The sequence below is a fragment of the Loxodonta africana genome, chromosome 12 (genome assembly GCF_030014295.1).
Source record: "Loxodonta africana isolate mLoxAfr1 chromosome 12, mLoxAfr1.hap2, whole genome shotgun sequence".
NCBI lineage: Eukaryota > Metazoa > Chordata > Mammalia > Proboscidea > Elephantidae > Loxodonta > Loxodonta africana.
The window spans coordinates 8,085,367-8,100,372 of record NC_087353.1 but is presented as its reverse complement, the minus strand read 5'-3'; the positions used below and the strand labels follow the sequence as shown (position 1 = coordinate 8,100,372).

General features: G+C 37.4%; 1 protein-coding gene across 1 annotated transcript in view; it reads left to right on the top strand.

Annotated features, from left to right (window-relative positions):
* Positions 1-12,648, top strand: part of SH3YL1 (SH3 and SYLF domain containing 1) — a 54,167-nt gene extending 41,519 nt beyond the window's left edge. Inside the window, exons 9-10 of the mRNA XM_023550385.2 lie at positions 2,684-2,740; positions 10,800-12,648. Of these exons, the coding sequence (XP_023406153.1) occupies positions 2,684-2,740; positions 10,800-10,990 (248 nt within the window). The 3' untranslated portion in view covers positions 10,991-12,648. The remainder of the gene's footprint in view (positions 1-2,683; positions 2,741-10,799) is intronic.
* Positions 12,649-15,006: the final 2,358 nt, after the last annotated feature.

Here is a 15,006-nt window from a genome sequence, read left to right as displayed (position 1 = left end):
CTGATTTGATTGTTATAGTTGAGAAAATCTGTTAATTTACGCATATTTTGTTTTTCTTTTATCAGTTCATGTATCCAAAATCTCTTTTCTCCTAGTCAGTTTGGTTTTTTAAAAGAGATTGTCTTCACATATTTTTATTCCTCTTCCTCACCACTGGCAATGTTTATTGCAATAGTCTTACCTTCATAAACTTCTTAGGTCAGTGGTCTTCAGACTGGTGTGTACCTATCTTCAGGGGTATGCAGAGACTGCCAAAGGATATTTGGGCACAGATAATTTAAGAGATACAATCTCAAATTTTCAGCTCCAAGACATATTCTTTGATCCAACTGAGAACATCACATGCAGACCATCCTCTCTGTCTTTTCTCTTTTCACAGTTGCTCTTTTCCCACTTTAAAAAGAAAAGTAAACTCCTAAACCATCTTGGGAATCCCTGGGTGGTACAAACGGTTAACACACTTGGCTATTGAAAAAAAAGCTGGTAGTTCGAGTCCACCCAGAGGTGCCTCGGAAGGAAGACTTGGTGATCTATTTCTGAAAAATCAGCTGGTGAAAACCCTGTGGGGCACAGTTCTCCCCTGACACACGGGGGCTCTGTAAGTCAGAACTGACTGGACAGCAGCTGCCTTCATTTTTGGTGAACTATTCTGAATCTTACTGCTTCACTGCCCCCAAACTGTAAGAATGGTGATGCATTTTGGAAGAGAGATTTTGTTGATATTGGCGTAGAGTTCATGAATGGTCTGAGCAGCAGATCCTTTTGTAAGTCAGGTGATTTCCCTTTGCTTTCAATGAAACCGAAGAAGGACCTAATGGAATTTTCATTGGCGTTTATAATAATACCAGTGATATTATGGTAATTATATGTTAATTATTGTAAAATCATTGTTATCTATCACTGAAACAAAAAAATTTAATTGTAATATTATTTTATAAATTGTATTGTTGTTTTGGTGATAGTTCACTATGATTTTGTTTTTTTTAATCTCTTTCTCAGAAGGAGGAGCCCTGGTGGCAGAGTAGTTACAAGCTCAGGCTGCTGTGCTAACGAAAACATCAGCAGTTTGAGTTCACCAGCTGCTCCTTACAAACCCTGTGGGACAGTTCCACTCTGTCCTGTAGGGTCACTATGATTCAGAATTGACTGGGCAATTTTTTTTTTTTTGTATCTTAGAAAGAATATAAACGAATTAAATGATATTTGTGTAACAAAACTCTTTCTAGTACTCTCTAGTTTGTATAAAAATTAGCTTTCTTAGCACCTATATCTACAAAAAAGAAAGCCAAAATAAAATTTTACCTGGATTATACGTCATTCTAGCAGTAAGCAGTAGTCATTCTGTACATGTGAACAGCACAGACTCTTAAGCACTAGACTATTAACCAAAAGGTTGGCGGTTCAAACCCACCCAAGGTGCCTTGGAAGACAGGCTGGCGATCTGCTTCTGAAAGTTCACATCTTTGAAAACTCTGTGGAGCAGTACTCCGCACACATGGGTCACCATGAGTCAGAATTGACTGGAGACAACTAACAACAACAACAACATACACCAGATATTTTTAAAACATCTCATATGTCTGTTAAGAGATGTATTTCAAATAAAATTTTACCGTTTATGTTTAGTAAGTTATCAAATTCATAATGCATTTAAGATTTTGATTTATTGTGTCCAATAATGTTTATAATTGTAACTTAATTATGAAGGTTTTAATAGAGATTTGTGCTTATTAAAAATGCAAACACAAATTTATGTCCAAATTTTTGTTGCAGAAACTATTACCTGCAAAAATATAATATTAATAATAAAAAAATATTAATACATTAGTATAATATCTTTGGGGCAAGTGGAATGCAGATATGATTTGAACATTAAAAATGAACACTATATAATTTCTGACTATTAAAAAATAGCTTGTTGGTTTTCTTAATGGATGATGGATTTTAGATCACTGGAATATACAGATTCTTTTAGATATATTTAAAAGAGAGATATATTATTTAAGTAATTGATATTTGAAATAGGCTAAAACGTATACCCCTTATTACTGTTTAAACTTATATTAAACAATTTGCATGTTAAAAACCAAAAACCTGTGCCACTGAGTTCACTCTGACTCGTGGTAACACCCTGTGTTTCAGAATAGAACTGTGCCCCATAACTTCTCAACGGCCGTGACCTTTCACCAGGCCTTTCTTTCGCAGTGCTTCCGGGTGGATTCAAACCACCAACCTTCTGGTTCGTAGCCGAGCGATCAGCTGTTTCCACTACCCAAGAATGCTTTTATAGTTGAATACCTGCTGCTTTAAAAACTATATTAATTTCAAGCAAAATCGTTTAGAAAATCACTGATTTGGGAGTTACACGTTTGTTTTAAAATCAGGTCATTTTATGATTATTTTTTTGTTAAGAGATGTTTCTGTGTTTTCCGTACATGTGCACTTAACAGGCCGTGAGTTATAGCTTGTGTACTTCTGTGTCATTTCTTTATATTTATCATCTGCTTTATATTTAGTGTATTACCATACGTACCTCTGGATTTAAACCATCATCAGATAACTCTTTCTGTCAATTAGAGTAATTTAAAATATTTGTTTAACAAGTACATGACTTGGTGTTTTTATATCTGTTATATACTATGTATTAATAAGCTTGCCCTCCCTGCCCTCCACTTTTTTCCAGGTGACAGAAATGAATATAAGCTCTATCCTGAACTTCCCAGCTATCATGAGGATACTGGTAAATAAAAATGTCTCTATCTTAAAAATAGTTTATATTTATCTTAAAATCACAAACTTTCTAATTAACCTAATAACAGAAAACCCAATCCCATTGCCATGGAATCAATTCCAACTCATAATGACTTTACGTCAGACACACTAGAACTGCCTCACTGGGTTTCCAAGGAGCAGCTAGTTGCTTTAAGCTGCTGACCTTCTTTCTGGTTAGCTACCACTACATAAAAATCTCTGGGAAAAAAAAAAATGTTCAGTACCTCTTCTTTGATTTGTAGGACATCCAAATTATTTTGAACAGTATTTCATTAAAAAAAAAAAAAAAAAAAAAACCGCTATGCTTTTGTTCTCTTGCTGACTTTTAATTTGAGATAAACGAGAATGATTATGGAAGTTTAAGGGGTACAGTTACAGGCATAAGGAGCACTTGAGCCAGGCAGACCTCAAGGACTGAATGCTGTGCACTCCTGGGGAACCAGGATGCAAATTGTTGGTTGATGCTCATGTGATCTTTTAAAGACTAGTTGCTTAGAAGCTTCTGAACGTCTAAAAGGAATAGAATACCAAAGTTTAATTTTAAATTACAACTTAATTCTTATTGTATTTTTTTCTGGTTTTTAGCCCCATGAATTTTATATTTTTAAGGAATTATTTTTCTTTTATTTTTCACATTCAAGTGCTTTACTGTTACTGGGAACCACGTCATAAAACTTAATAGGATTTCCTGTCATAAAAATCTACTTTCAACCTGTCTTATTCCAACATTCCTTCGAAGACGTTCTTTGAAAGGATGAAGAAATTGTTTAGAAATGTGAATGGGACACCAGTGGAGGAGAGGTTAAGCAGTAATACAGCATCATATGCATTTTTTCACATGGGGTAGTTATGCCAACGGGATTGCAAAGCTTTACATTACTGGCTTAATAAATGTGTTAGAGAATTAACCATTCCATGTAAATAAGACGTCGAGATAATTAGGCACCCAAATACTTTTTAAGAATTTCTATCAGGAAGATAAAAATATTTTGAAACGTTAACAGAGTCCACTGAGCAGAAGTCAACCTTTTCTTGATGGATTTAGGGTTTCTGTCTGTTTTCTTGCTTTAAGCTCTGGCCTCTTGTCGTGGAGCCTGCTTCTGGCAGTCTTTTCCCTGATGGTTCTCTCTCTTCTGAGGGGGCCCGAGAAGTGCAAAGGATAGAGTGTGTGTACAGAGTTAATATGATGCCTCAGGCCTCAACTGTGGAACAAGGCTTGTGCTTACAGTCTTACATGCACTGGGATTCATTAGAAAGTTCTAAGAGGGCTATTTATTTATTCATTCATTCATTCACTCTTTGTGGTTCAAGGCCATGTTAAAGATTATTGACATTGTCAAAAGTTTGACCTTAGGGTGCATGTCTTTTAGTAGTAAAAGTAGCTAAGATATAACTGTTTATCTCAAAGTAGCACAAACACCTAGACTTTTATATTTCTGTTTTTCTATTTTTAAAGATTGTTAGGATTAGGTTTACACTTAGGTATCTAGCAATAAAGGAGTCTCTGGGCTACTGACTGAAAGGTTGGAGGTTCAAGTCTACCTAGAACCCAGAACCCAGTTCTAGAGGTACCTTGAAAGAAAGGCCTGGTGATGGACTCCAAAAAATCAGCCATCGAGGACTCTGTAGAGCACGGTTCTACTGTGACACGTATGCAGTCCCAGTGAGTCAGGATTGACTTGAGGGCAGCTGGTACTGGTACAGGTATCTAGCAGATGAAGAGGTTCTTAAACTTCACAGGGTCAGTGGAGGTTCTGAAGTTGTCAGGGAGGGGCGCAGAGGGGAGGAAGTTAGCTACAACAGAACAAAGGCTGAGCATTCCCAAAAGAATGACCTTGTGATGTTAAATTGGGAAGTAGAGTTCCCATTTCTCAGGTTATGATTTTCTAAAGTTTGACCTGTAGCCTAGGTGCCTAATAAATATTAGAAATAGCTCATAAATAGCACCAAGGGAAAATGCTTAATGATAAATAGCAAAACACTAAGTGTGTTCCGAAGTCAAAGACTCAGATTTAAATCCCAATATTTTAAGAGCTGTGTCATCTGAAGATAGTCATCTACCCATGGTTGGTTGGTTGGTTGGTTTTTATGTTGTTGTTGTTATTAACTGTCATGGAGTCAGCCCAACTCATGGCAACCCCACGCACAGCAAAACAAATGTCTGCCCAGCCCTATGCCATTGCCATGACTGGTTGTGGATTGGACCTTTGGGAGCCATAGGCTGTTCATTTTCAGAAGTGGATCACCGGGTCTTTATCACTCACCGGGTCTCTATCACTCACCGGGTCTCTATCACTCACTGGGTCTCTATCCTCACTGAGCCTCTATCGCCAGGTCTCTATCACCATGTCTGTGTTAATCTGGAAGCTCTGCTGAAATCTGTTCAGCGTCATAGCAACACACCTGCTCCCAATAAGATGCACGACGCACAGTGAAGTGAGTTAAAATGACAAAATGCTTAGTAGGTACCAAAAAAAGAAAGAACCTGTTGCCATTGAGTCGATTCCAACTCATACGGACCCCATAGAGTTTCCAAGGAGCACCTGCTGGATTCAAACTTGCTGACCTTTTGGTTAACAACCATAGCTCTTAACCACTATGCCACCCGGGTTTCCTAGCAGATGCCAGGTTAATATTAATAATTTTAATTTCTTTTATCCTTTCCTCCATAGATGATATTTTAGAGAAAAAAAATGAAAAGAAAGATTTAAAATCTATTTTTAAACTACAACTTACTTGACATCACTGTATTTTTTAAAAAACACTTATGGAATCAGTTAAACTACTCAAAGACTTCTCTGTATCCTCACAGACTAGTCTTGCCAGAGAAAAGTCCCAGTGTACATGGGATTGACCCTTACTTAATTTGAAAACTCATTTAAGCAGAGGACTTAGTCCTCCCACCATGCTAGCTCTCAAGCTTGTTGGACACCCACGAAGATAATCCACAGCTTTACACACAGGCCGTCAGCCATAATGGTGATCCTCCAAGCTGCACATAGCTCCTTCCCACTGATCTTCCATTGTGCACCATTTGGAAAGTCCAGCAAAACACTCCTTGGACCTCTCAGTGAGATGAGCCTTACACAGTCTGATCTCTGGGACCTCCCTCTATAGGCTCTTGAAGGAACATTTTTTCGTAATTGAAAGTCCATGCCCTCAATATGCCAACATTCATTATCCGTACGGTAATTTTCTGTCACAGGATTTTTCAGCCTGGGCACTATTGACATTTTGGGCCAGATAATTCCTTATTGTGGGGACCTGACCTATGCTTTGTAGGATATTTAGTAGTACCCTCCGCCCAATTAAGGAGCCTTGCTGGGACAGTGGTTAAGCGCTCGGCTGCTAAGCGAAAGGCTGGCGTTCAAACCCACCAGCAGCTCCATGGAAGGAGAATGTGGCAGTCTGCTTCCATAAAGATTTACAGCCTTGGAACTCTATGAGGCAGTTCTACCTGGTTCTATCAGGGTCACTTTGAGTTGGAATAGACTCAATGGCAGTGGGTTTTTTCCCACTAATTATGACAACCAAATATCTCCAGACATTGCTCTGGTGGGCAGAACTGCCCCTGGTTGAGAACCAGCAGTCTACATGAGCTGTCCGGGTCTGGCTAGCTCACCATCGATCCCTGCACAGGATCATGGTCCCCAAAACCTGTGGACCTCCCATCTCTGAGGAATTGGCAGCACGTGACGTGGGGGACCTTGAGCGGCCAGAATCAGGGTAACCACCAGTCACTACAGTTGGACAACAACAAAGTGCTCAACAAAACCAAAGACTGCGTTCTTTAGTTATGGTTGCTTTCTTGAAGTGGACCTTCCAAAGGCTGAGATTCTTCTCTGAAATAAGTATGGGGCCAGCAGTGTTGGCTGCACATGGGTTACATTATGCAGGCTCCAGTGAGAGAGTAAATTAAGCCGCTGCAAGTGAAAATACTTCAGGGATGCTCCCCTTGGACCTGCTTTGCTGATTTGAGAACCTCAGGGCAGCTGCCAATCACCGAAGGCTGATTGTAATATAGCTGTTTTTTGTTAACTTTAGTGCTGATTTGGCTAAATAACCTCTATTTGAATTAAACTGGAATATTACAGTGAAAATGTCCAATCGTTTCAAAGATCCTTCAAATTTATTTTAAGCACAGGCAGATAAAATTTAAAGGCATATATCCCTCAGAAGGAGCCCTTGTGGCGTACCAAAAGGTCGGTGGTTGGAATCCACCAGCTGCTTGCTCCTTGGAAACCCTGTGGGGCAGCCATCCTGTCGGGTTGCTATGAGTTGAAATGCACAGGAGGGCAATGGGTGTGTATTTTTTTATCACTCAGGAGGGTAGAGCTCTGTGATTAGCCTAACAATGAGGTTTCCTTTCTGATCGTCAAGACATTCTTTCTTCATGAAAGGATTTGTTTCCTTGGTCAACTTTTTTTTTTTAATGAGTTCTTTTTTGGGTATTAAACTTCACCTTACGAAAATTTATTTTCAATAAAGAGGAACTTTAAGTAACTTTGAATTTATGGGGCCGGGGAAGGGACAGCTGACAATACGGCATGAAATGGCATAGCTTTGAACTGTTACTTCAGAACACGGTCATTCTCCCGGAAGTCCCTGCCCCCATGCAGGTAGCTGTTTGCTGTCATGGAGTAGACTGACTCCTAGCGACCTCACGTATGTCAGAGTAGAACTGTGCTCCATAGGGTTGTCAGTGGCAGTTAAATTTCATAAGTTGATTGCCAAGTTTTCTTTCAAGGTGCCTCTGAGTGGACTCAAACGACCAACCTTTCTGTTAGTAGCCATGCACTTAGCTGTTTGCACTACCCAGGTACTAGATGGATAAGTCTGTCTGATTCATTGGGTCAGAGTTAGGAAATAGGTAGTTAACACACACTTGAGTCACATTCTTCAGTAGCTCTACCAGTAAGCATACCACATCGACCTCCTCAAACCCAGCAGTAAGTAACCTACTTGCTGTCTATTGCAACTCAAGACCACGTATTTTGCCCTTACACCCAAATATTTCCCATGACTGCTTTATCCCTTATTTCATTTGGAATCTGCAGTTCAGAAGAAATTAGACAACCGCCTGTTTTGGTGAGCATTAGTTTGTCAGATGGCAGGAACTAAATCAGACCTGCATGCGGTCTTCTCTTTCTCTTCTTTAGTTCTTGATATCTTCCTTCCTCTAATTGTTCATCGTAAGATATATTCCTAAAACCAGTGAGGATTAATTCAGTTATCAGCGAGTGCCCAGGGTCATCAACATCAGATACTACTGGTATAGCCCGGATAACTCAGCGATCCAGGGTGATATATTACTTCTCTTTGAAAATTTGCCTGACAAAGGTAAAATGCTCTGAAAATATAAGTTCAATCTGTTGAGCACAAATTAACATTTGTGTGGTTACGGAGAATGAGTATAATGTCAATAGTGATCAAGAGCGCCTGGAGATAAACTCCTTAGGTTCAAACCTCCACGCTGCCACTTACTAGCTCTCTGATCTTACACAAGTTACTTAACATCCCTAAGTCTCAGTTTCATATTCTTTAAAATGGGGATAATAATAGCAGCTCCAGAGGGAGCTACTGTTACTCTCCCCACTTTAAAGAATATGAATAAGTGAAATAAGTTGAGCATATATAAAGTGCTTGTTACAGTGCCTTTTACAGTAAAGAGGAAACCCTGGTGGCGTAGTGGTTAAGAGTTCAGCTGCTAACCCAAAGCTCAGTAGCTTGAACCCAGCAGTCGCTCCTTGGAAACCCTTGAGGCAGTTCTGCCTTCTCCTGTAGGGTCGCCATGAGTCAGAATCGACTTGACGGCAATGGGTTTTTGGTTTGGTTTCAGTAAAGAGTAGCTGCTCTTATATACACATTGATTGCTATATATTGATAGAATCCTCGATCTTAGTCATTTGTGACTTTGTAAATAGTGCTACAAGTGTATAAGTCTGTGGCAGCTGAAATGAAGATGACTTCCTGAACATTCTCACATATTCACACGTACCCTTCATTTGCTTCTTTCTGAGGAGACAAGAGGGGGAGGAAGAATCGAGTTAACTGAGTATTTTCACTGATCAGGCTTGGTTAGTCAAGATTGAACTTTATATGTAGTGTCATAAATAGAATCATTGATGAGAATAATCTTCAGAAATGATATTTTTTCTGTAACATAACTTACGTTCTTCTGATCTAATGACAGTGAAAAGCAGTATGAGTACTCTGTGGTATGTACCCCATGTCAGTTTAGTGTCATAGTTAATTTTCATAGTATTTAATGATGACTCTTCCTTTACGTACTGTCAGTCCTTTAACTTGCATTGATTATCTCCAGACTATGTCAGTTTTTCTTTTATGACATTCTTTTAACCTTGTTCCTTAAAAGTATTAGGCTAAAAGTAAACATAATATGAAATATGCATAATTCTCTGTATTATAGAAAAAACTAATTAAAAAAAAGTAAAAAACTTTTTTTTTTAATTACCCTAGTAATATTTCTAATACAGTTATATTAGTTATTATCAGGATGATTTTACTTCAGAAGAACTCAAAGAACTAGATATCACACACTTTACAGAAAGAACTGTAGCACCATCTTGTGTGAGCTACAAATTCAGTGACTCTGTCAATGTAGTTAGATTGTAATTAAGATGTTTACTATTTTTATTTCCTACTGAAAGTCCAAGTTCAGGTTTTTTTGTTTTTCTTTTTTATATTATAGTATTAGGGGTTCAAATGAGTAACTGATTTTAGAATTACATTATTAACACTTAAATGCATGTAACAAGAATCTAATTGCCTAAATTTATGCAGGGAGTTTTATGAAACATGGAAATATTAAACTCTATGTAAGTAAGTGGAAACCCTGGTGGCGTAGTGGTTAAGTCCTACAGCTGCTAACCAAAGGGTCGGCAGTTCGAATCCGCCAGGCGCTCCTTGGAAACTCTATGGGGCAGCTCTACTCTGTCCTATAGGGTCGCTATGTGTTGGAATTGACTCGATGGCACTGGGTTTGGGTTTGGTTTTTTTTATGTAAGTAAGTACACAGAAAATGACTGTTTGCTTTACATTTCTTATGATGTTTCACAGTTCATATCTTTACTGTCTTTTACTCATGTTAGCCATTTAATTCTCGAAGTATTTTTCTCAAAACAATACATTTAATTCCACACATTGTGTTGAAATACTTTTTAAGCATATGTAAATATGTTTCAAATTGTCCTCATCTAAATTGCCTATCAGATATTGAGAGAAAAGATTAAAATAGGTACAGATGTGAACACAGCTATGAAACCAGGGGAGAAGAAATATAAATATTAGCTAATGTAACAGTAAAATACATCTGAGCTGGAAGTATCTGAGCTGGAATCCTTAAAACCAATTACTATAGAGTAAGATTTTAGAATTTAATCTCATAGAATACAATCATGGGCATAAGTACCAGCTTTTCTCCAGTAGCTGTAATTCGTGGAAGCCATCATGGCTATTCTATTAAATGAGAAAAATGTGAATAATAATATTAAAAAAAAATTTATATATTATAGCTTATTCAAAATTCAAGTAATTTTAAGCACAAACATTTGCTAAATACATGGTTAAGTATGTAATACTATGCAGGTCTAACTTGTAGAAACCCAACACCAAACGCACTGCTGTCAAGTCGATTCCTACTCATAGTGACTCTCTAGAGCACAGCAGACCTGCCCCATGGGGTTTCCAAGGAGCGGTGGTGGATTTGAGCAGTCAGTCTCTTAACCACTGCGGCACCAGGGCTTGTGTAGATGTGGGAAATCTTATTGACAAACATTTGCTCTTTCAAAAGGAGAAAAATGTAAGTTCAGTAATGTGATGTATAATCAAAAGAAGACTTAACAAAATGTATGCCGTGAATTCTGCCGGCATCTAAGTCATTAGCTCTGTCATTTGGCTTAGCGTACCCAGCACTGAAGTGACTAGTTTACATTTTACATATACGCACTCCCAGTATTTCCTCTAAAAAATGTGAATAGTTTAAATACTTTTTTTTCTCATTTTAGGCAATTCCCAGCGATCTATAGAAGTGACAGCATTGTATTCCTTTGGAGGACAGCAGCCGGGAGATTTGAATTTTCAAGCTGGAGACAAGATCATAGTTATATCAAAAACCGATTCACATTTTGATTGGTGGGAGGGAAAACTCCGAGGTCAAACTGGCATTTTTCCAGCCAACTATGTAACCATGAATTAAAGTTTGTTATTTTCCTCTTCTTTGAGAATTAAAAAAAAAAAAAAGTCCACTACACTAAGAATCTACACTAACAGAATTGCTAGCCAGTTAAAAAAAAAAAAAAAAAAGCAGTGTTTAAAACCAAATCCATTGCTGTCGAGTTGACTGTGACTCACAGTGACCCTATAAGACAGAGCAGAACTGTCCCATAGAGTTTCCAAGGCTGTAAATCTTTACGGAAACAGACTGCCACAACATTCTCCTACAGAGCAGGTAGCTAGTGGGTTCGAACTGCCGACCTCTTGGTTAGCAGCCGAACGCTTAACCAAATACTTCTGTTGATTCTACAAACTTTTAATCTAGTATGTAAAAGATTTTTTTTTCCTATATATAAGTAGATGGTTAACTTACATATCTTTAAATACTTAGTACTAATTTTTATCACATAGACTATGTAATAGTCAATATCATCTAATTTATGGTGACGGTTTTTCCTGTTAGTTTTCAAACATCACTAAATTTTGGATCTGCCTATAATATGGTGTTTGTTTTGATTTGCGAATCTTAGGAGTCGGGCCCTGAATGGTGATTCATACGTTTCAGTTTGCAAAGTGATTAGAGAAGAAAAAAATCAGCTATTAAATTAGGCATTAAAGAACGATTAGAATTGTAGCTATTAACTAGAATATGAAACCTTAAAAATTATCTTTATGCCTTCAAATTACATATATATTTACATTTATAGTAGAAATATGGGATTACAAAGAAGTTCAGCCACTGTGCATTTAAAAAAAAAAGGTGACATCTATTAACTTCTTTATGGGGTTATGTTTTTCCATAGTCGTTTTCTGGTATTAGAATCAACTTGTTGTGACATAGTTTAGTTGTCCATAAATAAATGTTTCTAAAACACTTGCTAAGTCAATGTCTTGGTTTTGTTTTTCTTTTTGTAAAGTAGGCAGATATCCTGTGACTTATAAGCAGGTTGAAAAACCACCTTAACCTCTGCTGCCTTAACCTCTTCCCAAAACTCCGGACTCATAGGGCTAACTACTCACTTGACATCTCTGTTGAACATAGCATCTCACACACAACCTGTCCTCATGCTTTCTCCTCCTATAAAACTTTCCCAATATTCCCTCTCAATAACTGGAAATTCTATTCAGCCATTTTCTTAGGCCACAAAACCCTGGCGCCATCTTGATTCTTTTTATTCTCTTTCACACCCTGTGTCAAACCCACCAATGAATTCTCTTGGCCTTACATTCAAAGTATTTACCAAGCCCAACCCTTTTTTTCTATCTTTTCCACTGCCACCATAAAAGAAGCCACCATTAGCTCACACTTAGATTATTGGAACAGCCTTCAATTTGAATTCCTTGCTTCAACTCTTGCTTTAACACAGCAGCCAAAATGATCCTCTTAAAAGTAGTACCTCCTCATTCTCCATCTTCTTATCCTACTTAAACATTCTTCATAGTCTTACACACACACACACGCACACGTAAAAACAAAAATTTTTTTTAATTTATTATAAAGTATTTAAGATGGAAAAAGAAGAAAAGACCCACCCAGTAAGAGTTATATCCTACTTTTAGAACACTTCCCAGTTTACCTCCCTTTCCTTCAAACTCAAATGTAATCATCACCCTGAACTCTCTGTTTATTAATTCAGTGTGTTTAAGTTTTTATGATATATGTATGTATCCCTAAACACCATATGGTATTGTCTTGCATGCTTTTAAACTTATAAAAATGATGCATTGAATTCACTCATTTACAAGTTGCTTTTGGCATTCGGTTTTAAACTTCTGAGATTCTTGCATGTTGATATGTAGACCTCGTTTATTCAGTTTCACTGCTGTGTGGTATTCCAGTATGTGAATATATCAAAATTTATTATTTTTTTATTTGTGGATATTTAAGTGCTTTGCACAAACTGCTTGCTGTGTTAATCAGAAATTGACTACTAATTCATGCAAAAATAGAAGCCCTTTTCATCATTTTTCCCCGTTTTTCTATTGCTTTATCCACTATTACTGTTTTCTTTACATAACCTGGATCCAGTACTTTCTGGGTTATCTGCATTGTGAATATCTTTATGAGTTATAACCATACTGATGTATGAATTTTTTCCTTTATAGTTTCTGCTTTTAAAGAAATATTTTCTGGCCCTGAACTTACAAATTTATTTTCTATATTTCATTCTTAACTATTTTATGTTTTAATCTTTATATTGAAAAAAAATAAAGCTAGGAGGGCCCTTGTACACCCTGCCAGGGTCACTCTGTAAGTACTATGCCCTAGCAGGAAGAATAAACCAGAAATAACTGGGTTTCACAAACGCTGAGGCCCTCATTCACATTACCTCAATTTCTGATTGAATTAAGGAAATCTGGCATTGCAAGTGTCCCAAGCCTAGCTGCCTGCCCCAATCAAAGGCAGAAACTTTTTTGAGGAAGACGGCATCATCCAGACCTCACGTTATCTTTATAATTTTTTCTCTGTGAAAAAAGAAGAATTACTATGAACCCCAAGCAGAATAAACGCAAAGAAAATCACATGTATCCATATCGTTATAAAACCTCTGAATAACAAAGACTAAAGGAAAAATTGAAAAACTAGCTGACAGTTACAACTCAAGAAGAAGACCAACAACTCAATTGAAAAATGGATGAAAGATTTGAAAAGGCATGTCACCGGTGAAAATACATGAATGCCCAGTGAGGACATGAAAAGATGCTCAGTATCTTTAGCCATTAGGAAAAAAACAAATCGAAACTGGGGATAAGATACCACTACCCATCCTCCAGATTGGCTAAAATTAAGACAACTGCCAACATCACTCTCGACGGCAGTGGGTTGGGTTACCAGTGTTCGTGAGGACATAATAGCAACTGGACTGCTCCTACGTTGCTTGCGGGCACGCAGAATTGTACAGCCAGTTTGCAAAACAATTTGGTGTTTCTCATGAAGTTAATTATACACTTACCATATAGCCCAGAGATTTCATTCCTGGATATTTATCCAAGAAAAATAAAAATACATGTCCACACAAGGTTTTGTATGATGTTCATAATGGCTTTATTCGTAATAGCCCTACGCTGGAAACCAGCCGAATGGCCATCAGCTGTGGGATGGATGAAAAGCTGTGCTATATCCACCCACTGGAACACTGCTCCACGATAAAAGGAGATTACTGATACATGCAAAAATATGAACGTGTCTCAAAGTTGTTTCACTAAGTCAGACACAAAAGACCACATACATACAATGTGAACCCACTTATATAAAATTCTACAGAAGGGAAAATTACAGTGATGGAAAGCAGATCAATAACTGCCAGCCACCAGGGGTTGAGCACAGGAGACTGACCACAAAGAAGGACAAGGAAACATCTTGAAATGATGTTAAATTTAATGAATTTAAAATGAAGACACATTGGTTATACCTATCAATGGGCCTGTTAACAAAGGTTCAGTATTTACCAAGCTAAACTATATTGGGTAAAAATAGAAATGGACAGAATTTACTTGTAAAAGGAGAGATTAATCCACCTCTCCCAGTGCATGGCAGATCAAGGGGCCAAGAGTTTAAGTATATTCACTATATAAACATAATCAAATGAATCTGATCAGTTTATTTTGAGATTGTTCCCTGAAATTAGACTGCCCGTTCTTATCAAGTATCCATAGAATGTTCACAAAATTAACCATATGGAAAAAAAAAAAAAAAACTTTTATGCTACAATAAGAAATATTACAGACAACATTCCCAGACCACAATGCAAAGAAAATATCCATACTGGTTTGAATTTCCAAACTCTTCTAAACAACCTGAAAGAGAGAAAACTTTCTCCTGGAGTTGGCACCCTGAATTCAGACTTCTAGCCTCCTAGACTGGGAGAGAATAAATTTGCTTGTAAAAGCCATCAACTTGTATCTCTATTATAACAGCACTAGATTTAACTAAGCTCATCACATAAAGGGAAACGATGCTCAAAAACAGTACAAAATAAAAGAATTGGAAGTGTCTAT